The sequence below is a fragment of the Myotis daubentonii genome, chromosome 9, assembly GCF_963259705.1.
Source record: "Myotis daubentonii chromosome 9, mMyoDau2.1, whole genome shotgun sequence".
Classification (NCBI taxonomy): domain Eukaryota; kingdom Metazoa; phylum Chordata; class Mammalia; order Chiroptera; family Vespertilionidae; genus Myotis; species Myotis daubentonii.
The window spans coordinates 25,677,026-25,702,513 of NC_081848.1; the positions used below are offsets into that span (position 1 = coordinate 25,677,026).

The 25,488-nt window shown below is 44.0% G+C and overlaps 1 protein-coding gene across 1 annotated transcript in view; it reads right to left on the reverse strand.

Moving 5' to 3' along the window:
* The window catches only part of FAT3 (FAT atypical cadherin 3), a 520,423-nt gene that overhangs the window by 58,114 nt on the left and 436,821 nt on the right, over positions 1 to 25,488 (reverse strand). The window contains exons 13-15 of the mRNA XM_059708164.1: positions 4,527 to 4,916; positions 1,718 to 1,932; positions 427 to 564 (exon numbers count right to left, since the gene is read on the reverse strand). Coding sequence (XP_059564147.1) covers positions 427 to 564; positions 1,718 to 1,932; positions 4,527 to 4,916 — 743 coding nt within the window. The remainder of the gene's footprint in view (positions 1 to 426; positions 565 to 1,717; positions 1,933 to 4,526; positions 4,917 to 25,488) is intronic.

Consider the following 25,488-nt stretch of genomic DNA (forward strand, 5'->3'; position numbering starts at 1 on the left):
TTGTTGGCTAAAAAAGATAATGTTTAGAAACTTAGTTCAACCTTGGACAGAGGAGTTTTCTGCATCATTCTTTTTGACCGAGATTCCTTCAGGGGGTCCTTCCGTACCACAGGCTCCCAGTGCTCAAGATGCTTTTCTGCCTCGTTGCTGGAGGAAGGACCAAACTTCAAACCATCCAGGAAGACACATATTTGCTTTTCCTTAAAACCTTTGTAAGTAAGAAACTGCCAACATCTATTGGCAGAAAATTCTTTCAAAGTTCTAACACCAATACACAGTGCTGCATTTTAGCCCCTCCCTTTTCACTCTTAGCATTTAGAGCAGAGAATCTTCCTACTGCTACTCATTGAGCCAGTGCCCTATTCCACTGAAGGGATGGGTGTGGATGGGAGTGGGTGGGAGGGGAGCTGGCTTAAACTAGCTTACCCGTTCCCGGTCCAATTTCTTCTTAACCTTCACAAGTCCCAAGACAGGATCCACAGCAAATTCATTGTCCCGATCGCCACTCACAATGGAAAAACGAATCTCTCCGTTGGGCTGGCTATCTGCATCCTCTGCTATTAGCTTGGTGGGACACAAGCAAAACAGAGGAAAGGCATGACACAAAAGGTTTATTCTTAGGGTTCTAGGTCTGCATAAAGGTTTATTCTTAGGGCTCCAGGTCTAGACACAGCTCTGGCGGTTTTTGGAGGCACTATGATCAGCAGCAACAGTGAGCATAACCCCAGGAAGACATGATGGGTTTGGTTCCAGAAGGAAGCCACTCATGCTGGAGCTGCCATTTTATTTCTGTTAGTTTTTATTTGCCGACAGCCTGCTGCTAGTTAGTCCTGATTTTTCTGAGGCCCGGAGCTAGTCAGGATAGAGCCAGAGCTAACTGTTAGGGATACTCTTGTGATTCTTTTCCAGTTCTCAACCTATGCATTCCCATGCTATGGAAGCCCAAGAAAACTCCCTCTCCCACCTGGCCGACATACTCCCCACGGCCTGCTGCTCATGTTGGTGCTGCTGGGATTTAAATGTGTGGGAACAGTTTCACAATGTCCAGGAGGGAGAGAGGGCCTGGGGAGCCCACCTCTGACGTGTAAGGAATACACACCCACAGCCTGGTGCCGGGAGGCCAGAGATAAGGATGAGTGGAAGGGACCTGCCCAACCTAGGGATGATGAGCATGGTACGGACGGGATTCACTGTTTCCAGAATGTAATGGGTAAGTCCCAGAGAGCCTGTGTGCTCGCAACACATGATTTGTTCTTATTAGAAAAAAAACCATCTGGAAAGAACTCTACGAGTGGCCTATTCATCTTAAACTTGCTCTAATTTCTCTCTCTCTCTCTCTCTCTCTCTCTCTGTAAGGGGCTGGGAGGGATTTTATTCTCTCCTTAGCTACCTAATATCATCTAAAGTCACAAGCTAGTAGGAACCATTATTACAACTTCATTCCACGGTGTATCTTATTTTCTCAAAAAAAAATACACAGTCCTGGGAGGACAGTGATTATCAGTCACGTGCACCTTGATAGAAATGCATTTTTCAAACCCTTTCTAAGACACCCTGGAGAAGGAACGTGGGAAAGACTGGTGCCTCACTAGGGTTCTTGGGGTTAAAAGGACTCTGAAAGGAACGTGGGAAGAGAACCCAAGACAGACTTGGCTCACTTTTTCACTCCATTGAGGTTTATCAGCCCCAGACATCTGGCCCTCCCACTGGCACCTACCAAAATGACAGAGTCCCCAACCAAGGCATCTTCACTTATGACCGCGCTGTAGACATCTTGGCTGAACGTGGGAGGATTGTCATTCACATCGGTGAGGTTGATGTTGACGGTGGCCACGGCGCTGAGAGCCGGGGTGCCCCCATCTTTAGCTTCCACCACCAGGTAAAACTTTTTGCATAATTCATAGTCCAGGACTTCAGAGACTAAAATACCCCCTTTGAAGAGAAACGGGAAGCTTTAGACTTGATTAGGAAAAAAACAGTGGTAAGCAGTTCCACAATCATGGAAATATTTATAACATCATCTCCAGCCAAGAATATTAGCCATTCAGGAATTTGTTTATTGAATGCCCTTCTGAAAGCACCCGGAGTCTGATGAATGCTGTCAGTGAAAACAGAGCGACCCATCAGACACAACGCTGAAGGCATCAAGTCTCTGCGTGTTTCTGCAATAGTTTTTTCTCAAGCAGCCGGAAAGCCTCTGGCATTAGTCGCCCTCATACAACCAGGCAGTAGGGACAAGAACCACACCCCTGATAAGTGTCTCCCAATGACTCCTCACGTGGACACGGACTGACGGAGAATGAGCCGAGATGTGTGGGTGTGAGTGTATGATCCCATCCCTCGTCAGCAAGTAAATACTTCCAGAAAGCTGAAATCTCATTAAAAATAGCTCCAATGTTCCGGGCCTTCAGCTTTCTGTGCTTATTTAAAACTAGGATGGCACAAAGAGGGCAAGGATCTCAGAAACGCCAAAGGATCGTGACACAGTGGAAAGGGAAATGCCTGGGAGTCAGTGGCCAAATAGTAAGTGTGAACTCAGGGTCCACAACTACAGGACAGAGGCCATGCCCGTGTCACAGATGTATTTAAATTAAGCAAATAGAACGGGTGAAAGCAGATTGCTGGGTGCCTCCCCTGGGGGAAGTTCCATGAGAGCTCTTTCCCTCCCAGCCCAGCCCTCTGTGGTGAGGCAACCCCATCCTGCCTTCATTCTGCCGTTGGTTACTGGTCATTGTACTGCCTGCAGAGCAGCTCTCAGGGGCACTGACCCATTTTCCCGCCTGAAAAGCAACCAGCAGGACCAAGGTGAGTATGTCACATCCAACTTCTCTAGGAGCGAAGGCTGCCCTTCACTTAAGGCGAGAAACAGAAGTCATACCAATTCTCCATAATTAAGTTTTCTTAGCAGTTATCACCCTTAGCACTTCATGTCTCGTTATCCAGTGCCAAATGTAAGCAGTACTTACCCATTTCCCCATGGTGTCCATATACAATATCATAATTAGACCAGCTAAGACTAACACATATTTAAATGAGGAAAAGCCCCATACCTTTTAATTTGAAGTAATGACCTTAAACAGAGTTACTGCTGGGAGAAGCCGCTAATGTAATTCTTTCATCAATATTTCCACCTCCCTACACTTAAGGTCAGGGACTCTATCTCCTCCATTTTTTTTGCACCCTCCATAGCATAGCAGTATAATTTAGATGTTAAGCAGGTATTCCAAAGTCAGAAAGATCTGAGTTCAAATCCTGGATCCTCTTACAGTGGACCCTGGGAAAATTATTTAACTTCTCTGAAACTCTGTTTTTCCTTTTATGGAAAACGTGAGAAATAACTAATGATGCAATAGGAATCTGGTGCATCTGCTATGTTAGTGACTGTTGCTAATTATGCTAATTATGATAGTTTCCAGTTTATATTTACTGGACTACCCAAATGGACTTCCTTTACTAACTTGCTCAACAAGTGCATATTCCTTGAGTAATGAGGGAATTATGTCCAGTGGCCGGGAAGTGTAAGACTCACCTTTCTTATTTGCAAAATGGGACTACTTTGAAAATATTAATACACACACTGTATGAAAATACAAGGATGAATATGTTTACTCTTCCAAAAACATCTAAGCTTATATTCTAAATTGCCACCCTTATTTACCCAAATTACCCCTAATAGTTTTAACTCTCTGATGCAAAAGCCCTAGGGGTTTCTCTTGTTTCTTCATGGGCACCTTTTTCCTAGATCAGCCGTCGCCAACCGGTCCACAGACCACTGGTGGTCTGTGAGGTCCAAAAGGTTGGCGACCGCTGGTTTAAGGAAACCTTTGGAGCAGCGGTCGCCAACCGGTGGTCCCCGGACCGCTGGTGGTTGGTGAGGTCGGAAAGGTTGGCGACCGCTGCCCTAGATGATGCCACATCTTCCCTAGGGTTTCAAAAGCGTGTGGTGAGAAATGACCATGTTGTGACCAGGAGCAGTGACAGGGTTCAGATACGGTCCCAGTTCCAGCTGACAGGGGTGCGGCTGGGAGGACCTGCAGGTCACTTATCAATGTCTGCCTTGGCAGGTGCCAGAGAGGCAGCCTGAGTGTGGATGGTGGTGAGCAGACGCTCATCTCCAGGAGCACTTCCAAAACTCATGATCCAAGTTAGAGAACCAAGAAACAAACAGCAAAGAGAGAGGAATAAACAAACCCCGTGCTTGCTGTGCAAAGAATACTTCCTCTCCCCAGCTAGGAAGCACATCGCTGCCCCCAACCTTCCTCTGGGAAACCCTGGAGACAGCCTGGGGGTCTAGTATCTGCCAAGTGAGCCCACAGCAGGGGCTTCCAACTGAGGAGGGCATCCTTAGAAGCAGGGTGCCAGAGGGCACTCTGGGATCTGCCAGCAGGCCCTGCTGTGTGAAGTCTTATTTCTGCTGCCAGGGAAGTGGCAGGAGAAAGAGCCCACCAAGAAAAGTGGTTAGGGGGTGGGAGTGGAAGCAGGACAGAATGAAGCCTTGAATTCTAAATGGGCTGCTGTTTACCCACCTGTCCTTGGGTTGATCCTAAATTTCCCTTGTTCATTCCCAGACCGAATGAGATACGTAATCTCAGCATTTGTGCCGATATCTTTGCTGGTGGCGAAAACAGTAAGGACTTGGGTGCCAGGGGAGGTGTCTTCAGGCACTGTCACCAGGTAGTCCCTCCTTTCAAACACAGGGGGGTTGTCGTTGATGTCCAGGACGGTGATGGTGACGGTGGCGAGAGAGGACAGGGCCTGCCCGGGGCTCTGGTCGGTGGCCTGCACGCTGATGTTGTAGGAGGGCTGCTGCTCTCGGTCCAGGGGCTGCTCCAGGATGATGATGCCGGACGACTCGTCAATGGAGAAGAACCCACCGGCCGAGTCGGCCAGGGAGTACATGACCTTCCGATTGATGCCTGCGGGAGACACAAGAGCGTGAGTGCAAGGAAATGCAGCCTGATGCTGGGCTCGAGAATCTTGTGGCTGTGCTGACTCCGCAGGACCACACAAAGGAAAACAGCAACTATAGAATCAAAACCCACAGATTTGCTCCTACAAAGATGTCAACTTCAGTTTGTAAATATATAAGCAAATTAAATAGTAAAGAAGTAAATATTGGCAACAAATATCAGAAATAGTTGGATATTCCTCATATATTGAAGGAAGATATCTAAGATGCCAAAAAATACATGTGTGAAAAGATGTGCCACAGAAAGAGAAGTACTAATCAATTAATTAATCACTTCAACAAATGTTTTCCCAGAGCCTATCAGGCACTGTTTATTCTAGTGCCACAGAAAGAGAAATACAAAATTAATGAATTAATCACTTCAATAAATGTTTACCTAGAATCTACCAGGCACTATTTATTCTAGATGTCAGCGAATCTAGAAATGAGCAAAAGCCAAACATTTGCTGTGGAAATTTTTTATATCCTAGTGGGAGTAAATAAAAGATTGACAACAAAGAATAAAAATAAATGGCATGTTCGGGAGTAAAAAGGGAGAAAAATGAAGCCATAACGGGGCATAGCAGTGCTGGGGGGAGAGAGTATTTGGGAGACGGAGGGCAGGTGGTGATTTAAAACACGGTGGTCAGGGAAGGCCTTGGCATTGGAGTAAAAACCCCCTAGGAGAGGAGGGAGTGAGCAGTGCAGCTGTCTGCAGAAGAACACTCCAGGCAGAGGAACAGGCGGTGTGAGGGTCCTGAGGGGGAAGCCCATCTGGGTGTTTGTGGAGCCCTGCAGAGAAGACAGTGTGACTGGAGCCAGGAAGAGAGAAATGAAGATGAGATCAGGGGGCAGATCCTGTGGGTGGGGTGGTCAGGTGGGAAGCCATTGGAGGGCTGGAGGAGTCATGTGATGTGACTTAGATTTTAACAGGATCACTCATGAACGAAGAGCAGGTAAGAGAGGAAGCAGCTGGAGGCTCCCGCAGGAATACAGGTGTGCGCTATGGCAGCTTGAACAAGGTGGTGGCGAAAGAGATGAGAAGTGAGAAGGGGTCTGGTTCCAGATCTACTCTGAACATGTAGGTGGTGAAGATACTGTTGTAATTAACTAGTTATTCATAACAGGAAAGGAAGAAAGGGAAGGCCAGACACTAGAAGCATGTTCCCAGCAAAACAATGGGGGAAGGATCCAATAAAGGGAAGATAGGCACATGCCCAGTAAAGGAGGGGTGACATAGGGAAGGTACTTTCCTGTCAATCACACCTGGGGACAGAGATGATTGGCCACAATGGGCATGGCCACTGCAAGGGTGTGAACATTTGGGAATGCATATTCTCCTAAGAAATTCATTCAATTGTTGTGCTGGACTCTTGGCTGTGGGGCTCTTTTGCTCCTACTCTCTTGCATTGGCCCCTGTGGCCCTCAGCCACGAGGACCCCCACATAACGGACTAATGGGCTGCAGCGGGAAGCACAAGCTAGGCTAGCCTGAGGCAACAATTGGACTGTACAGAGATGGAAAGGAAACTCAGGACACTGGCTCTGATTTTAGCTCTGCTGAAACCCCAGCTACATTCTTCTACGACTAGACTAAGGGAAACTGGGACGTTGGAAACACAGGGGTGTAATTCCACAGAAATAAAGCTTTCTACTATAGAGCACTCTCCTGTGGGGCCCCTGGCAATGCTTATTCCAGCGGTACCCCAAGAAGCCCACACCCATGAGCAACAGGGGAAGACGAGGCACCCCCCTCTCCCTTAACAGTGAGATATGACTGTTTTATGACTGTGGCGCTGGCAAGCTATGGGATGCGGCCGAAAAAGAAGATTCCAGGATGACTCTTAGGTTTTGGCCTGAGCAAGTGAAAAGAGGGAGTTACCATCAGCCAAGATGGAGAGGATGAAAGAGGATGAGGATTTGGATGGACCAGGAACCGCATATTGGACAATTAAATTTGTGATGGGCATTTTACTAGTATATTTAAGTAGAGATTCAAGTAGGAAGTTAGTGCAGGGGGCTGGAGATCAGAGGTTCAAGCTGGCGCTATAAATGGAAGGGTCCTCAGCATTCAGATGGTCCACTGAGCCAGGAGAATGGATGAGGTCATAAGGGAATGTAAAAGAAACCTAATGGCCAGTGAGCCCGGGGCACCCCGTCAAAGAAGGGGGGAGATCTAGTCAGAGGGTGACCTAATGGCTGGTGAGCCCGGGGCACCCCGTCAAAGAAGGGGGGGAGATCTAGTCAGAGGGTGACCTAATGGCTGGTGAGCCCGGGGCACCCCGTCAAAGAAGGGGGGAAGATCTAGTCAGAGGGTGACCTAATGGCTAGTGAGCCCGGGGCACCCCATCAAAGAAGGGGGGAGATCTAGTCAGAGGGTGACCTCCAGCTCTATGATTTAAAGCAATGTACTTAGTTGCCAGAATACAATTTTATCTTAATATATACGAAAGCTGAAACATATCAACCAGGAAATACCCATCAATAACCAGCAAGTTAGTGACTGATGACTGGGTTGACTTCTGGTTCTGAAAACCGGTTTAATTGTTTTCATCCGAGGATCTCAGCACTGCAACAAGGTTTATAAACCTCAAATTCACCAGTCATTAAGATTTATAAGAATAAAATTTTAAAAGCTGTGTAGGCTGAAAAAGCACCACTTGGATCCTAAGTACTCGTAATGAGGACAGTCAGCAGTCACGACTTCCGCTATGACAACATCTGAAAGTGTCTTCTGTGAATCATGGACCTGCAGCATAGAAGCACTTAGAGGGCCTAAGCCTGTGTTGTTTTCTGTGGTAACACCTCACCACGGGGACAGACATTTGGCAGTAACTCCTCCACTGTACAATTTCCCTTAAGCCAAAGTTCCCAGCAAACCAATAAAATAATATATCTAGAGGGGATGACATAAATTGCATTATGTGGCTTTAACCAAAAGGTCAACACTAAGAGCTTGTTCTTGGTTCCATTCCAGAGAGTCCATTTTTTCTAAAGTTTCATCATTTACTTTAATTTATTTCTCAAAACAACCACCGTATAATACATAAACACAACCTCTGATTTTATTGGTGGTGAGATTTAAAAAACAACAACCCGGCTTTCCTCTTCTCTTGCTGCCGCTAGAAATCAGGCCCCAGAGCAGAGGTTTTCGGGATGGTTTGGGGCTATTTTTAGAGTGTCTAGAAGATTTAATTTTTCAGCATCAATTCCTAGGCCCTAGGGTAAATGCACAGAGGGTTGTGCAGGTGAGCAAGCTTGCACCTGAAACACAGTAACACTGCCTGGGTGTCAGAGCAGGTTGCCTGCCCCAGAAGCTGCCTTGACTAGTTGGATGGTCACAGGACACCCCTCAAAGTCACAAGAGTGAATTTATGGGAACATATGAGCAATGGACATAAATACATCAAATAGTTTTCAGGTTTTTAAATCACACGCATTCCCTGTGGATTTGACTTCCACCCCCAACTCATGGAAGACCGGTTTTCCCAACAATAAGATGGGGCAGGAGATTCATGCAGGGGCGTTCCTCTGAGCATTTGCTGACAACTATAAAACGCACTCCACTGATGCATCAGCCAAGGCTGATGGATTTGCCTGGCGCCACTAGCATTTTTAGGTAAGCACCAGGGCCAACGTCCTGTTTTCCCAATGCTCCCCGCTCAATCCCTTTAAGGGTGTAAGTTCTGCTCTTGGACATACTTCCTCTTCAGGCCTGAAGATCATTTAGGAAGCAGGTCCTTTTGGATTCCCTGTGCTGGGAGCAGCTGAGTTGGGAGAGACAGGGGCTGGATTTAACATATGCAAGGCCTAAAGGGAAGGTGCCTGTGTTCCCTTCCTGGGACAGGGAGCTGAAATCTCAAAAATATCTCCCATGTTCCCGGTCTTCAGCTTTCTCGTCCAGCCCCATTCAGAGGCACCAGACTCTGCTCAGATGCCCAAGCAGGAGATGCTGCGTTCTCCCGTGTCTGCTCAGCCGGCCAGCCCTGTTGCTGGGGCACTGTACTTACAAGGCTGACATTAATCAGCCACACAAAGACCATGGCTCCCCTCCGGGCAGATCCTGTTCATTTAAACTCGGTGACAGGATTTTTCTGCTTTACCACGCAGAAAAACCATCCCCTCCCCCCAAGTTGCTGACCTAAACTCCCCCCCGCCTCCCCATACATTTTGCTTTTGACAGTATCTTGGGCATCCACACCAAGAGGAACTGGGAAATTTATTGGTTACCTCTCCTTTCTGTTACCAATCAGACCAATATGGAAGCAAGACCACAAAAGGTGGGAGGAGTGGGGGGATCCCAAACCAACGAACCTGCTAAATGGCATCTCTTATGATTTGGTGGCTCACAAGAAAAGAGCAGGATATATATTTTTGAAACATATTAACTCCAATTGAGACACAATTGTGATGGCTTTTAATGATTTCTAGAAATAAAGTCAGGCGTGGAAATGCCAATTCGGAGGCTGTACTTTTGGTGGAGCACTTTCTGGGCTGTGTTTCCAGGCAATGGGGTGCTGTCATTGTTAAATGAATGCAGGTCATGTCACTAAAGCAGAAACTTCCTATCCAAGGGTGTTTGATAAATGCCATCCTTCAAATCACCACCCCTTTGCTACATACCCAGCAGAAAAGATGAACCCGAGCAGAGGACTCGCTCGCTAATTGGTCCAATGCTCTCACCACATGTCATGATGTGTTACCTTGAGGTATAACATTAATCCATCATTTTGTGTCTGTGTTTTTAAGTATGTAATTCTGTTCTCCAATTTGAGCCTAATTTAATGAGGACGGAGCTACTTAGCTTCTTAAAATGCTGAAATGCCAGGCTACCAAGAGAAGTATGACTTTCACTGCAAGTGAAGTTTCTGCACGTTAGCTGCGGCAAATGGAGCAGGCCTTCAGAGGATTAACATCAAGCAAAAGAAGAATGATTACAATCCCTATTTGCTCAAAGGAAGTAATAGGTAGTGGCGTTCTGTAGAGTGAGGTTGGAAGACAAAAATAGCACATGAAAATTCCCAGTAGGGAAGGCTGTGAAATCCTGGGATGGGTTGCCAAGGGCATGTACATTCCTTCCCTTGAAAGGTTTCTAAATGGAGGTGAAGTTCCTCTCAACTTGGCCAAATGGGAAGATGGGTGTTTTGTACATGGGACTGTCAATTGGTCCAGACCTGGAAGACAGGAGACCTTGCTGCTAGCCCATGATCTGCCGAAACTACGCAAGTAAACCTGGGCGAGTTGCTTCACTTCGCTGGGTCTCAGTTCTCTTCATTTTTAAAATGACAGAATCGAAGTCAGCTGCAGTCTAAGAGGATCTTCCAGCACTCTGATTCATTTCCAAGTTTAACTAACGACTCTGGTTTTTATTTCCGAAGGACTACCCTTCTCCCACAGCCGCCCATTAAGTTGCTAGACCTGGGCAAAAGCGGGCAAAGAAAAAGTCCACAGACCCCTTGATCATGATGAACTACTGGATTTTATGAATAGAAAGAAACCTCAACACAGCAGATTGAAACCATTCAGTTAAATGTTCAGAGCTCACACATACAGCTCACAGCAAGGCTCTTACACCCCAGTGAGAAATAACACCCGCGGCGAGGATCATCCCCAAGGATCTAATCCAGTGTCAGAATAACTCCACTTTACGTTTGAGATTTTAAAGGTGTGAAAGTCAGCACCAAAACCAAATGGCAGGAGCGGGCAACACAGCAAGTGCACTGAGATTATTTTCAACTTGATCTTTAAAAAATGTTTTCTCTCCCCCTCCAAAGATCAAGCTCCCTGAATTAAGAAACCCAACAAGAGCTCACGTTGAGGTTGAGGTCTTACGTTGGTAGCTGCTTTGACTCTGTCAGGGCAGGGCCCTGTCTGTGACACTCATTGCCATACCCTCCTGTGACTGCCCAGGATCTGGCCTGTGTGCAGCACACACACAATGTGGGTCATACAAAATTACTATAAACTGGACTTTATAAAAGGGTTCAAATATACATGGAATACAGGGTGTATGCACACTTTGACTAATGATAAAGGTAGGGTTTATTAAAATACATTTCATTCTCAATATGTAATAGAATCTACAGACAAAGTGTGTATTCTTTTTTGATGACACCCTCTATATATCTGGGAAAGAAATAATTTGAAACAATAGCAATAAGCTGACTCCAGTAACACCTTAAATTTTGGTTCTAATCATTTTTATGTGACCTTCATTGAGGAGTCATAATTTACATACAATAACATGAACATGTTTTAAGTGTGCAGCTCATGAATTCTGATACGCCTACCCCCATGAACCCACATCCCTCGTTGAGATATAGAACATTTTAATCCTGAAAGTTCTTCATGTCCCATTGCAACCAGTCCCCTAATTCCATGCCCCAGGCAACCTAATAACTTGATTTTGAACCAGCGTTTTCTTCTGCCTTCATTAATGCCTATTCATAAGCGCTTAGAATCTCACAAGTCTATTTAGATTTCATAGCTTTTATGACCCAGGCATGGTGATTAAGGCATGCTCTTATTTAAACTATAAGGATTATCTTTAGAAGAAAAATGATAAACAAAGCTTTGGTTCTTGAATATGTCATTGCATTCCTTTGCTACGGCCTTTTCCTTAAAAGACAGTAGTTGCTTTTGAGAAGTGCAAGGGTTCTATCTTCCTCCCAGAAGACTGGCTATGACCCTTCCATTTAATAAGGATGAGGCACTGCATTGAGGGGAAGTGGAGCCCAAAGACATCGTCCCTAACTCTAGTAGCTCAGCAATGTGACAAGGGATTACTTAAATTAAAGCTTCCTGTCTGTCTTCCCAACTCCCCCCTCCCGTCTGATTCTGAATCTACCTCCTGTCTTGAGGCAGGTTTCACTGCCAGGTAAGGCTCCTGTCCCCTCTCACCCAGACTGCTGCAAGACTCCTGACTACAAGCTACTTAAGACTCTACCCTCTCCTGGCCAATCTTAACCAGAGTGAAGTCCTAAAACTGGATCCAGTCTTGCTCAGCTGCTCAAGACGGTTTCTGCCTTCTCACTTCTTACAGTCACAAGTAAAAACTTCTGAGAATGGCTCAGAAGGCCTCTGAGCCTGGTCCCAGCCCACTCTCTCAGGGTCACTTTCTGCTCCACTTTCGTCACATACTGTCTACTCCCTGGGCTCCTGAAGACATCACCCACATTTACTCCCCAGGCCTTGGCCTGCGCTCTTCCTTCTGCTCAGAAGGTTCGCTTCCTCTCCTTCCTTTGTCAAAACCCTACATATTTGCAGGGTCTCCCCTGGAACAGTTTTCTTAATTCCCCAGTTACTTCATTTTCTTTGGTCCTTTAACATTATTTTTGCATGATCATTAGTTATATTTATGTCTTCTCTCCTACTCGATTAAGGTACCTTTTGGGCAGAGGGACTGTGTCTTATTGTCTTTGTACCCTGTACTGAGCTCAGAGCCTTGCACACAGTAAGAAAACAAAGCACGCTGAACTGCAGAAGAAACAACCAGGGGACCAAAGCAGGTGTACCAGCATGCCAATGCAATGAATGGAGGTGATACGCATGCTGCGCATGCACGGCCACTGCAAATGCAGGTTAAAGAACTGAAGAAACACAAAAGGGTGCAACACAGAGAAACCAGGAATATTTAGTATTAAAAATGTACATAAAAACCTTCACAGCTATATCATAAGCTATTGCTAAATAAATGTCTGCATTTATGAAAAACAAAACAAAACTGGAAACTACCCAATTTTCCAAGAATGAGGACTGGTTCAATAAAATTTAATATATACATATCACAGGAACACTATATATACCTCATCATATGAAAGTGTAAAAGGACCTATAAGGACACTGAAATGAAGGGAAGGCAAAAGGAAGTTGACAGTTGTGAGTACGTGGAAGTTTACTCTTGTATTATTATTGAGTAAGTATTATATTATTTATTACAAACAAGTATAAGCCTACTTTTGTCCACCCCTGTATGTTGTAAGCCAGTGAAAAAGGCAGGTTATAAAATAATATCTAGTTTATGAGTCACTTTTTGTAAAGTAAAAAAAAAAGGCAGAAGGTACTTCTTATCAAAATGGCAACAGTGCTTAGAACTGACTTGTTTTTCCTTTTTGCTTGTCCTTACAGGTTTTGTACAGTGGACACAGATCATGTTTGTAATAAATAAAGTAACTATTACAAAAATCACATACAGGGAAAATAACTCTTTAGTATCACTTTTGGAGAGAAGTCTAAATTTCAAGGTATTTCTAGGCTAATTTAATGCTCACCACACCTACCAACTGGAATAGTTGTAGAAAAAGATACTTACATATGGTGTAAGAGTCCTTTTTCTGGGTATTTACATTCCTCATTTTAGTTTGTGCTCAGAAAGACACTAGCTTTACTTAGAAAATCATTTTTGTTAAAAGTCTTATTATAAAGCTATCTCAAGGGATACACTTTTTGGACAGTTTTTTTTAACACTAAAATTAAGCCATAGAATTTTTAGGCTAGCCTAAAATTCTCCTTTCATTGTCTGTGGGAAGCAAGTAAAATCCTATTACAGTGGAAGAACTCAAAGTGACTGCTCATTTCTATCTTTAAAATATGCCTGCAGATGCTATGAAATAAAACGGAAAGTTGCCATGAGGAGGTCCATGGAATTGTAATTACTTATCAAGTTAGAAATGACTTTTAAATAGACTTTCCATTTCTGTTTTAAGTGCCTTTTAAAATTTTTTCACTGGGTGATGACTAACCCTGGCACTTTCCCATGGGCAAAATACCAACTCTGGGCTCCGCAGTCCCTTGGGTCTTTAAATGGTCAAAAGAAAAAAAAAAGACAGAAGGCAGCACCAGTCACAGAGTCAGGGGGAGATCCTGATTATAGCATAAACCTCCTGGCAACTTGCCAGATGGCCTGGCACCAGCTCTGCTGCATAGGATCGGCGACATGCTTTGAGGTCCCATGCAACAGAAAAAAAGTTTGAAAAATATTAAAGAGTTCAACACAGCCACAGCAGAGCAATGAACCAAATAAGGGGCCCTTCTAAGCAAGGCGCTCTATATACCCACAAAGCTGGCCTCATTGCTGAGCGAGACCACCTCCTGTGATTTCACAAAGATAGTTCATCTGGGTATAAATTCTTTCAACTTTGGTAGGCCAGGGATAGTTAAGTGTAAGTAAATTAATTCATCAACTAAGTGCTCAAAACTCCATCTCTATTGATGCACAGAACTTCCATGCTGCACTGCTACCTAACAGTAATATTCAAAATGTTTCCTGCATGATTTTAACTTAGTATGATCATTGTATTGATTGATTGATTGATTCATTCATTCATCCATTCAATAAAGATTCACAGGACTTTGTCGCACTCAGATATTGGGGATGCAAAGAAGGATGGGTCACTCTTCGATCCTCAAATGGCTCTCATTTCTCAGGAGACAACCATGTATATAGTTGATTTTTGGAGAAGGGTGGCCAAGGGAATTTTCCCAGAGAAGAGAAGAACCGAATTGAATCATGAAAGAAAGATAGGAGCTGTCAGGAGTACTGAAGTGGAAAAGAGACAAACAGAATGAGCATTTCAGGTGACATGAACACATGTGAGGGTGAGAATGATGTAACCGCAAGGTGTACTCAGAGAAGGGTAAAGGGTTCAGCCAGTATTGCTAAATTAGAAGTCTGCAATGGCAGGAGCTGAAGCTGTCTATTTTCAGAGCCACCAGCAAATTATCAGCGCTGTTACAAACAATTATAGCTAGAGTAATCTAAAACCTGGGCATAAAACAATGGATACATTTGCAGAGAAGGAAGATGGGAAGGAGCAAGTTGGAGAGGGTATGTGGGTGGGAACCGGTTTTTAATATGTGGGAAGTTATTCAAAGAGCTCCCAGCGGATGATGGACAATATAATTGTGCTTGTCAAGGAGGCTTCACAGGGTGAAGTGAGAGTGTATATCCTGCAGCAAAGCTGATAAGCACACTCCACTGAACCTCGTCACGCCCTGCAAAGGCAGGGAGCCAAGGTGGGAGATCCTTGGATTCTGTACAAAATGCCCAGGGGGAGGTGGAAATCCCCCCAAGACACCCTAGCACTCCCTTAAATCCATTGTTTGCATTGCTGTATGTTGGATCAGGATTGATCCAGTTGAGCAGCTCAGAGGCAGTACCGACCAGGGGCATCTATGGACGAGGCCAGTGTGAATGGGTGAGCTCATGGGAATGAATCAACTGTTAGAAATTAGAATTCCTGCCCAAGATTGACTGCTAAAATGTTTCACGAAGAGTCCTTTTCTGAAAGGAATTAGTTATTTCATTAGACAACTAGTGTTTTTGGGGTTTTTTACCCCCTGCTTGGAAGACACTGGATTTTTAAGAGTAATAATAATGTATATGTATCAAATGCAAAGATTCCTAAACCAGACAAGGCATTACAGTCAAGTAGAAAAAAAAATATATATGTAGAGCCCTACCCTAGAATTTCTTTTTTTTAAAATATAATTTTATTGATTTTTTTTACAGAGAGGAAGGGAGAGGGATAGAGAGTTAGAAACATCGATGAGAGAGAAACATTGATCAGCTGCCTCCTGCACACTCCCCACAGGGGATGTGCCCACAGCCAAGGTACATGCCTTTGACCGGAATCGAACCTGGGACCCTTGAGTCTGCAAGCCGATGCTCTATCCACTGAGTCAAACCGGTTAGGGCTAGAATTTCTTAATCAGATTTTGGAGATGGATCCCTTGCCTGTTGGTTTATTTTTGACTGTTTACTTCAGTGGTTCTCAACCTCCTGGCCCTTTAAATACAGTTCCTCATGTTGTGACCCAACCATAAAATTATTTTCGTTGCTACTTCATAACTGTAATGTTGCTACTGTTATGAATTGTAATGTAAATATCTGATATGCAGGATGGTCTTAGATGACCCCTGTGAAAGGTTCGTTCGACCGCCAAAGGGGTCGTGACCCACAGGTTGAGAACCAATGGTTTACTTTAAAATCTTCCAAGGGGCTGCTGGTACATAGCCAGAGCTGATAATCAATTTGCCTGGTTTGGGTGCATTATTTTATTTGCTGCTGGATTCTAGAATTTGGGAGAAGGTGGTTCGTAGGGCCCTGATCAACTGAAGGGATCTTATTTCTTGTGCAGGGGGAGGGTGTCACTTCGTATTCCCAAATTAAGTCGTGAGTGAGAGAAGACTTTCACATTATCTCCAGTGGAACTGGAGAAGGGAACCCTCAGCCTCTGAGGATGTCTGCAGGAAGGACCCCAGGCTATGTGTGTGAAAGCCCCTGGAACCTTAGGGGATTTAGGTGAACTGTCTAACTCAGTTCCCCCAACAGCTTGACAGTTCAACAGACATGTACTGAGTGGCTGGTGCCAGTGCTGGCAACACAGGTTATCTGGCTGGTGTCCCAGCTTCCCAGGAGCTCATGGTCTGGTGGGAAAACAAAACAAGAAAAATTAATATCTCCATTTTCCCAGAGAAGAGGATTAGACTTCAGAAGGGTTGGGGAACTTATTTAAGGTCAGACAGATGGTAAGGTATGGAACTGGGATATTTAACCAGGTCTCATCCCAAAGCCACTGTATTAGGTGGCTTCCCAAAATGACAGGCAATGTGACACAGAGGTGATGGGATATCATGGCCCCGCCTTCTGGCTGCATGCACTGCAGAAGGTGTCCTGATGCTGGCGGGAGGTAAAGCATTCTGGGAGGGGCTTAGCGGACCCCAGAGCCCTTTACTTAGGACCACTCTTCATTTAACATGCCTTCAAAGAACCACTTAAACATTTTGAACCTCTGTTTTTCCATCTGCAGGTGGGAGTATCAAGATTTATTCTTGCCGCAGTAAGATTACATGTGGTACGTGTTTGGGGCTCTCTGGAGAAAGGCTTCAAATGTAAGATGATACAGTTTTTTATATCTGCAACAGACAAAGGGCTTTGACCTCAATGTGCTCGAGAGAGTGGCCCACATCTCTCAGTCTTTAGGGGGATGATTTAATTTTTGTGGACATTTTAATAGTTCCTCAACTGTCTTCAAGGATTTAATACTTCAGAGAATAACAGAGCTTTGGGAAGAAAAAAAATCACTGACCTATGAAGCTTAGAGGTAACATTTTCTAAGGTGTTAGGGAAGATACAGAATATATGATATTTAAGAGCAGATGGGCTGAATTCAGAATTGAATCCTTCATGAAACATCTTCTGGTAAAATTACTAGAATATAGGAGAGAGCACTGGACTGAGTGTGCGGATAGCCTGCTTTCAGCCCAGTCCTGCCACTGATGAAGTCATCTTGGGTAAATCTCTTTGTTCGTGGGCCTCAGTTTCCTCTTCAGAAAAAGAACAGACTGATGGTTGCCAGAGGTGAGAGGGTGTGGGGGACTGGGTGAAAAAGGTGAGGGGATTAAGAACTGCAAATTGGCAGTTACAAAACAGTCACACGGATGTAAAATTCAGCATAGAGAATACAGGTAATAGTACAGTGGGGCCTTGACTTACGAGTTTAATTTGTTCCGTGACGGAGCTCGTAACTCAAATTACTCTATGTCAAATCAATTTTCACCATTACAATGAATTGAAATGCTGGGCTGATGTTGTGGCGTTCACCGTGACGTTCGCTGCGCCAACTAGCGGTGGGGTATCTGAAGCTGGCTCGCAACCCGAATTTTAGCTCACAACTCAAAGCAAAAAATTGGCCGAGAGACGGTTCATATCTCGAAAAACTTGTTAGTCGGGACACTCATAAGTCAAGGCCCCACTGTATTGTAATAACTACTTATGGTGCCAGATGGGTACTTGAATTATCTGGGGAATCACTGTAAATTATATAATTGTCCAACCACTATGCTGTACAATTGAAACTAATATATAATGATATTGACTGTCAACTGTAATTGAAAAATAAAATTTTTAAAAAATAAGTATTTTTAAAATAATTTTTTATTTTTCATTACAGTTGATGAACAATATTATATTAGATTCAGGTGCACAGCACAGTGATTAGACATGTATATAACTTTTGAAGTGATCACCCTGATAAATCGAGTACCCGTCTGGCACCATACATATTTATTTTAATATTATTGACTATACTCCCTATGCTGTACTTTCATCCCTGTGGCTATTCTGAAACTACTAATTTGTACTTCTTAATCCCCGCACCCTTTTCACTAAGTCCCCCAATCCCTCACATCTCTGGAAACCCACAAAGTGTTAGTTCATCTTGTTTGGCACTCTCTATGGTTCCTAGACTTGTATGTCTATTTCTTTCACCAGGGAAGTTTTCCATCAATATATTTTTTTCCAAATAGGTTTTCAATTCATTGCTCTCTCTCTTCTCCTTCCAGCACCCCTATAATGTGAGTGATGGTATGCTTGGAGTTGTCCCAGAGGCTCCTTACACTACCCACATTTTTGGGACTGTTTTTCCTTTTTGCTATTCTGACTTGGGGTTGTATGCTTCTTTATCTTCCAAATTGCTGACTTGACCCTCTGCTTTACTTACTCTACTGTTAATTCCCTGTAATGCATTTTTCATTTCTGTTACTGTGTTCTTCATTTCTCACTGATTCTTTTTTGTTTACTATTTCATTTTTATGTTTTTATCTCTTGAGAGCTTGTTTGGAGGTTCTAGCAGGGGAGCGCAGCTACTCGTATACCCTTGACTGAAGACCGGTCCTCTCCTGGGGGGGTGTGGGGGGGAAGGTCGTCCTCTTCGACCGAGCGCGCAGCTTCGGGAGGGACGCACATGGATTGGTGAGGGAGGAGGGGGACACCCGCCTAGCCAGCCAGATCAGCCGAATCAACCCTGGCGATCAATGGGGTGACAGATGTCGCAGCCAGATCGCCCTCACATCCTATGTTTTTATCTCTTTGTTGAAGTTCTCAAAAAGTTTACCTACTCTTTCCCTAAGTCTGTTGAGCATCCTTATAATCAGTGTTTTGAATTCTACATCTAGTAGATTGTTTGTCTCCATTTTGTTTAGTTCTCTCTTTTTTTTAATAGTTTTTTTTTTTTAAAAAATCTTTTATTGATTTTTTACAGAGAGGAAGGGAGAGAGATAGAGAGTTAGAAACATCGATGAGAGAGAAACATCGATCAGCTGCCTCCTGCACAACTGCTACTGGGGATGTGCCTGAAACCCAGGTAAATACCCTTGACTGGAATCGAACCTGGGACCCTTCAGTCCGCAGGCCGATGCTCTATCCACTGAGCCAAACCGGTTTTGGCAGTTCTCTTTTTTAAAATATATTTTTATTGATTTCAGAGAGGGAGAGGGAGAGATAGAAACATCAATGATGAGAAAGAATCATTGATCAGCTGCTTCCTGCATGTCCCCTACTGAGGATCGAGCCTGCAACTCAGGAATGTGCCCTGGGCTGGAATCGAACCTGGGACCCTTCAGTCTGCAGGCTGACGCTCTATTCACTGAGATAAACTGGCTAGGGCTGTTTAGTTCTTTTTCTGGAATTTTGTTCTGTTCTTTCATGGGGCCATGTTTCCTCATCTCCTGATTTTGACCGACTCTGTGTGTTTGTTTCTATGTATTAGGGTGGAGCTTCTATGTCTCCCAGTCTTGGTAGAGTGGCCTTATGTAGTAGGTGCCCTACAGGGCTCAGTGGCACAGCCACCCCATTCACCCAAGCTGGGCTCGCTAGGTGTGCCCCCCCTTGTGGACTATGTGCCCTCTTCTTGATTGCTATTGGCAATCAATGGGAGAGATTTATCCCTAGGTGGATCAACTTCAAGGACTGGCTGAGACCACTGTGGAGGATCTGCTGTTCAGAGGGAGACCCCATGAACCAGGACTTGTTTCATGGGCTTCTGGTACCCTGATGAGTCTGCCCCTTGAGTGTGTTGCTCATGGAGATAGTTGGGTGGTGGTTAGGTTTAGTCTGAAGCTGTATATCGGGTGGACTGGCTCTGGGGCTTCCAATCTGACAATGGATTCTGTACCAAACTCAACCCCTTGCCTTAGGACAAATGTGTTAATAAAAAGCAAGGGGTCCTGAGACAAGGAGAACTTAGTTCCTTTAGCTAAGTCAGCGGTTCTCAGCCTGTGGGTGCCAACCTGTGGGACGCGACCCCTTTGGGGGTCAAATGACCCTTTTACAGGGGTCACCTAAGACCATCAGAAAACACATACATAATTACATATTGTTTTTGTGATTAATCACTATGCTTTAATTATGTTCAATTTGTAACAATGAAAATACATCCTGCATATCAGATATTTACATTGTAATTCATAACAGTAGCAAAATTACAGTTATGAAGTAGTAATGAAAATAATTTTATGGTTGGGGGTCACCACAACATGAGGAACTGTATTAAAGGGTTGTGGCATTAGGAAGGTTGAGAACCACTGAGCTAAGTCTTCTCTGACTCCCTATAATGCCTTTCAAAATTATGTTTCTTCTCGGGACTCTTATTTAATTTATGCACAGCACCTTCTCCAGATTGCTGAACCCTTCTAGATGCCAGATCAAGACCACCGGCACCACTTCCTCCTTATTTCTCAGCCTCTCCCCTTTTCATCTTCTCAGTATCAGGTTCTCCTTTCTGCTTTACTCTTTTTCATTTCTAAGGTCAAGTGTTCTCTCTGTGTTGCTGAGGCCAACATAGTCGCAATGTCACTCTCTCCTGTATTTTTGGGACCTGCTGAGGATGTTGTCCCTTCCTGCTTCCTGGCTGAAACGAGTGCTCACCAGATATCCCATGGCCGCCCCTACCTTTCCTACCTCACTCAGACTAGTTCTGGACAATGGACAGTGATAAGGTGACGTGGGCTTCTCCCCCAGCTAAAGCTGCTAAGAACTGGTGTGTCTCCTTCTTCCCTCTCTTCTCCTGCAATGGTGACCGTGGGAACCAAAGGTCAAGAATGTGGTGTTGACAAGATAGAGATCAGATCTCCATGTCACCTGTACTTCACATGGGAAAGAACTGAACTTTTGCTGTGCTAAGCCACTGAGACTTTAAGAAAAATTACCCCAGTGTAGCCAAGCCAACTTGGCTGATACAGTCCTCATTCACTCTCTCTCTCTCTCTCCCCATTCCCTTTCTCTCTCTCACTACTGGATTTTCCCCTTGTTCCTGCCCTTCCAAATTCAAGCCCCATCCTTTAATACCCAACTTATATGCTAATGACACTTTGTAGACCCTTCCTAAGTTGCCCCAGTTGAAAATTCATTGCTCACATATCAATGTTCCCAAAGGAACCTGTACTAACATTTTATATGTGCTGATTAATCCTTAGAAAAGTCCTACTTTTGCCAATGCAATTCTATTATAACATTTATTACCTTATTCCTTGAATGTTCATTTGTACTATGACTGTAAATCCCTTGGAGACAAGACCTCTCCGCTTTGTCATAAGTTGCAAACTTATCCTAACATTTTTTTCTGAAGGACTCTATTCTTAATTCCCTATTACCTCCATTTTTTCCTCTTTCTCTTTACACCAAGTCCTACTTCAGGCCACCTATTCTGTTTCTGTTCATATAGCACCTTCAGCTGTGCCCACACTTGACATCTTGCCTACCTTATCTTCCCAAAACTTAGAGAGTACACATCTAAAATATCTCATTGCACTGTTTAAAAAAATTTTCAATAACAGTTGACATCCAATATTATATTAGTTTCAGATGTATACCCCAATGATTAAACATTATACCTTACTAAGTGATTATCCTATAAATTTCATACCCATCTGACATGATACATAGTTATTAGACTATTATTGACTATATTCCCTATACTTTCCCTATGCTGTACTTTACATCCCCATGATTCATAGACACAGAGAACATTCTGCTTCTTTCTTTTAAATTACAAAGCCACCACTCTAATTTTGGCCCTTGTGGTCTTCCTTAACCCTCTCCTACAAGCTTTCCTTACCAGCATTTTAGAGGTTTCTATCGGATTCACATTTCCAAAACCCAGAGCTGATGATGTCTTTTCTTTCATTAAATATTTTTAATTGATTTTTATAAAAAGAAGAAGGGAGAGGGAGAGAGAGAGAATCAATGTGACAATGAAACATCAGTTGGCTGCTCCCTGTATGCATCCCCAATGGGGATCGAGCCTACAACCTGGGCATGTGCCCTCACTGGAAATTGAACCAGCAACCTTTCAATGCATAGGATGATGCCCAACCAACTGAGCCACATGGGCCACAGCAATTTCTTTTCAACCTTGTTTTAAGTACGTGATTCCCTTCATGAACCACCATCCTCAGTCCCCAGACTTTTTTCTCACCTCATTTACCTCTTTCATCCTGCACAACATGATACTCTCCATTTAGTTAGGTCCACCATTCCCAGCTTTACGACTTTATCTTCCTGAATGCCTTCCTATTGAAATCCTGGGAGCTCTGCCTTTTAGTAATGTATGTGTGTTCCTGACTCATGCCTTTCTTTACTGTGTATGACCTGAGGCCTGTCACTGCCTTTTCCTCATTGTGCAAATCTTGCAGCTCCTTCTGTAGCACCTACTACCTGGTTACTCATTAAATATCTGTTAAATTGAATGGAAAATAGCTGTAATGTGTGTTATGAGCCTCCAAGTTCCTCTGAAGCCCTGAAAGTAGTTCTGTGCCTTGAAGGAAACATTTTACGGGAAAGGAGTCAGTTGCTCATTGGAACATTTCTTTGCTTTATGTCTCTCATCCATAAGAGGAGAACCATGTCTTATTGCATTTCAAATATCTGGAAATTGGACTCTCAATAAAACATGGTCTATAGCATATATTCCAGTGCAAATTTACATTTTATTTTCATGTCATTTTGCCAAAAATGGTCATAGATTTTAGCTCTGAACTTTATCGTTTTATATTCCACTAGAGGCTTGGTGCACAAATTCAAAATCGTGCATGGGTGGGGTCCCTCTGGGTGGTCTGTGGGGATTGGGCCGACATCCACAGTCCAATGCCACCTGCAGCTCCTACCTGCTGCTCCTGCTCATCCTGGCCCCACTGTGCCTGCTGTGGGCTCGCGCCCAATCAACCCCTATCAGAGAGGCTTGTGTTGCCAAAGCAGTGCTCACCAGCTGTGAGCCTTGTGTCTGGCGCCCTCCCGAGGAGAGTGGCCTGCAGGATCAGGCTGAAACCAGCTATCCGACATCCCTCAAGGGGTCCCGGATTGTGAGAGGGTGCAGGCCAGGGTGAGGGACCCCACCGGTGCACAATTGGGCTGGGAAGGGACCGTGTGAGGGCTCCAGGGTGTGTCTGGCCCATCTCGCTCAGTCCTAATCAGCTGGACTAAAGCAGCAAGCTAACCTACCGGTCAGAGCATCTTCCCCCTGGTGTCAATGCACATCATAGCGACTGGTCGACCAGTCGACTGTCTTCCCCCTGGTGGTCAGTGCATGTCATAGTGAGCATTTGAGCATCCTTAGCATATCATTAGCATATTATGCTTTGATTGAACGGTCGACTGGTCATCGGATGACTGGGCACTTAGCATATTAGGCTTTTATTATATAGGATTTGCTAGAGTAAAAAACTCTCAAAAATTGGAACCTGGTAGACTAAATTGTAAGATATTAACCCAAAGAGCAAACGTCTCCTAATCCTTACTGAAAAGATTGAGTTTTATAATTGCTAGGTTGTATCATGCCATCAGTTCATGGGGTTGAAGATATTTCCATTTTATGGGAAAACTAAGAATTTAATGCTAAAATCTAGACAATTGCCATGCTATTTCTTAGAACTCCTAAAATGAGTATTGAAATTATCTTGTCCGCCTCTGGTTTTATTTTATTCTTGACCTAGGCAGTTACTTTCAGAGAAAGGAATATGCTTAACAAAAGAAGTTTCATGAACCAAACAGCCCTGTCATTTATACAAGTGCAGCCAATGTTCTTCATGAGAATCAAAACCAATTGAACAGCCTGGATGGACTCAAGCATGATGCCGAATGGAAAAAAAAAGGCAATCGCAAAAGGTTGCAAACTCTATGATTCCATTTAAATACAATTTTTGAAATAACAAAATCATGGATATGGAGACTAGCGATTGCCAGGGCTAGAGCAGCGGTTCTCAACCTGTGAGTCACGACTCCTTTGGGGGTCAAATGACCCTTTCACAGGGGTCGCCTAAGACCATCGGAAAACACATACATAATGACATGTTGTTTTTGTGATTAATCACTATGCTTTCATATGTTCAATTTGTAACAATGGAAATACATCCTGCATATCAGATACTGACATTACGATTCATAACAGTAGCAAAATTGCAGTTATGAAGTAGCAACAAAAATAATTTTATGGTTGGGGGTCACCACAACATGAGGAACTGTATTAAAGGGTCGCGGCATTAGGAAGGTTGAGAACCACTGGGCTACAGTCTAGAAAGGAAATGCAAGGAGGAGGTGGATGTGGCTATGAGGGGTTAATTTGTTCTTCTCCAGATAGCTTAGTTCTTTTATTTTTAAAAGCTTAATAAGTTCTACAAAAACCAAAAAAAAAAAAAAAAATGAGCCATAATCTGGTATCCTAAGCTAGAGCCCTGTGGTGGATGACTGTGGTGCTGGTTACACAAAGCTGCACAGGTGACAAAGTTACATAGAAACACACATGCGCGCCACACACACACACACACCTGATTATTTACTGCAGTTATGCAGGATGTTATCATTAGGGGAAAGTGCAATACATTTTCTTTTTTGCAATTTCCTATGAACCTATAATTATTGAAAAATGAAAAGTTTTTTAAAAACCAGATATTTCCTTGCCACTTTAGAGAATAGGCCTCTGAGATCAGCAGTAACACAAGCAGGTGAAGTGGGTGGGAGTAGGGAGGCTGAGAACTGCCAGATGTGAAGGAGGCAGCTTTGATTTGGCTCCTCCTGCTGTGGGGCTGTGCACTTGGAATTGCTGAGGCTTCTGAGGGCTGTTGCTGTTTTTATAAAATGCCAGAAACTAAAGTTTTCATGTAAAAATTTCCTGACTTTTATTAATAACTAATTCAAACTTTTTTTGAACACTGTATACAAGCCATACTAAATATATGTGAGGGCTGGAATCAGCCTAATGATTCCTGTGCAAAATTAGCTTCAGGCCAGAGGTGCAGTTTGACCCTGAGATGAACTGCCCACTTCACAACCTGGTAGCCTCCTCTGTGGTTCCTTTGGAAAAACGGAGAAATGGATTGTTCCCAACGAAGCACGAGTTCTTCTCTGGCCACTGCTGAAAATGGCATAAGCCACCAGTGAAATTCTGGAGTCTGTCGGTTTGATTACAGCTCAGAATCACGCTACCGCTACTGGCTTCTGACCCAGACCTTCACACCGGCCTCCTCAGCATGGTGTCCGGGACAGAGCAGGTCCTCAGTTTGTGTTTTTTGGAAGAGTTAATTTGTTCTCCAGATAGCTTGGTTCTTTTATTTTTAAAAGCTTAATAAGTTCTACAAAACTAAAATGTGAGCCACGATCTGGTATCCTAAGCTAGAGTTTTCCAGAGGCTGATACCATGGCCCGATGAATGCCATTGATATATAGGTGTCAGCAGCACTCACAACTTCTGTGTCTATTTGACATTTAGT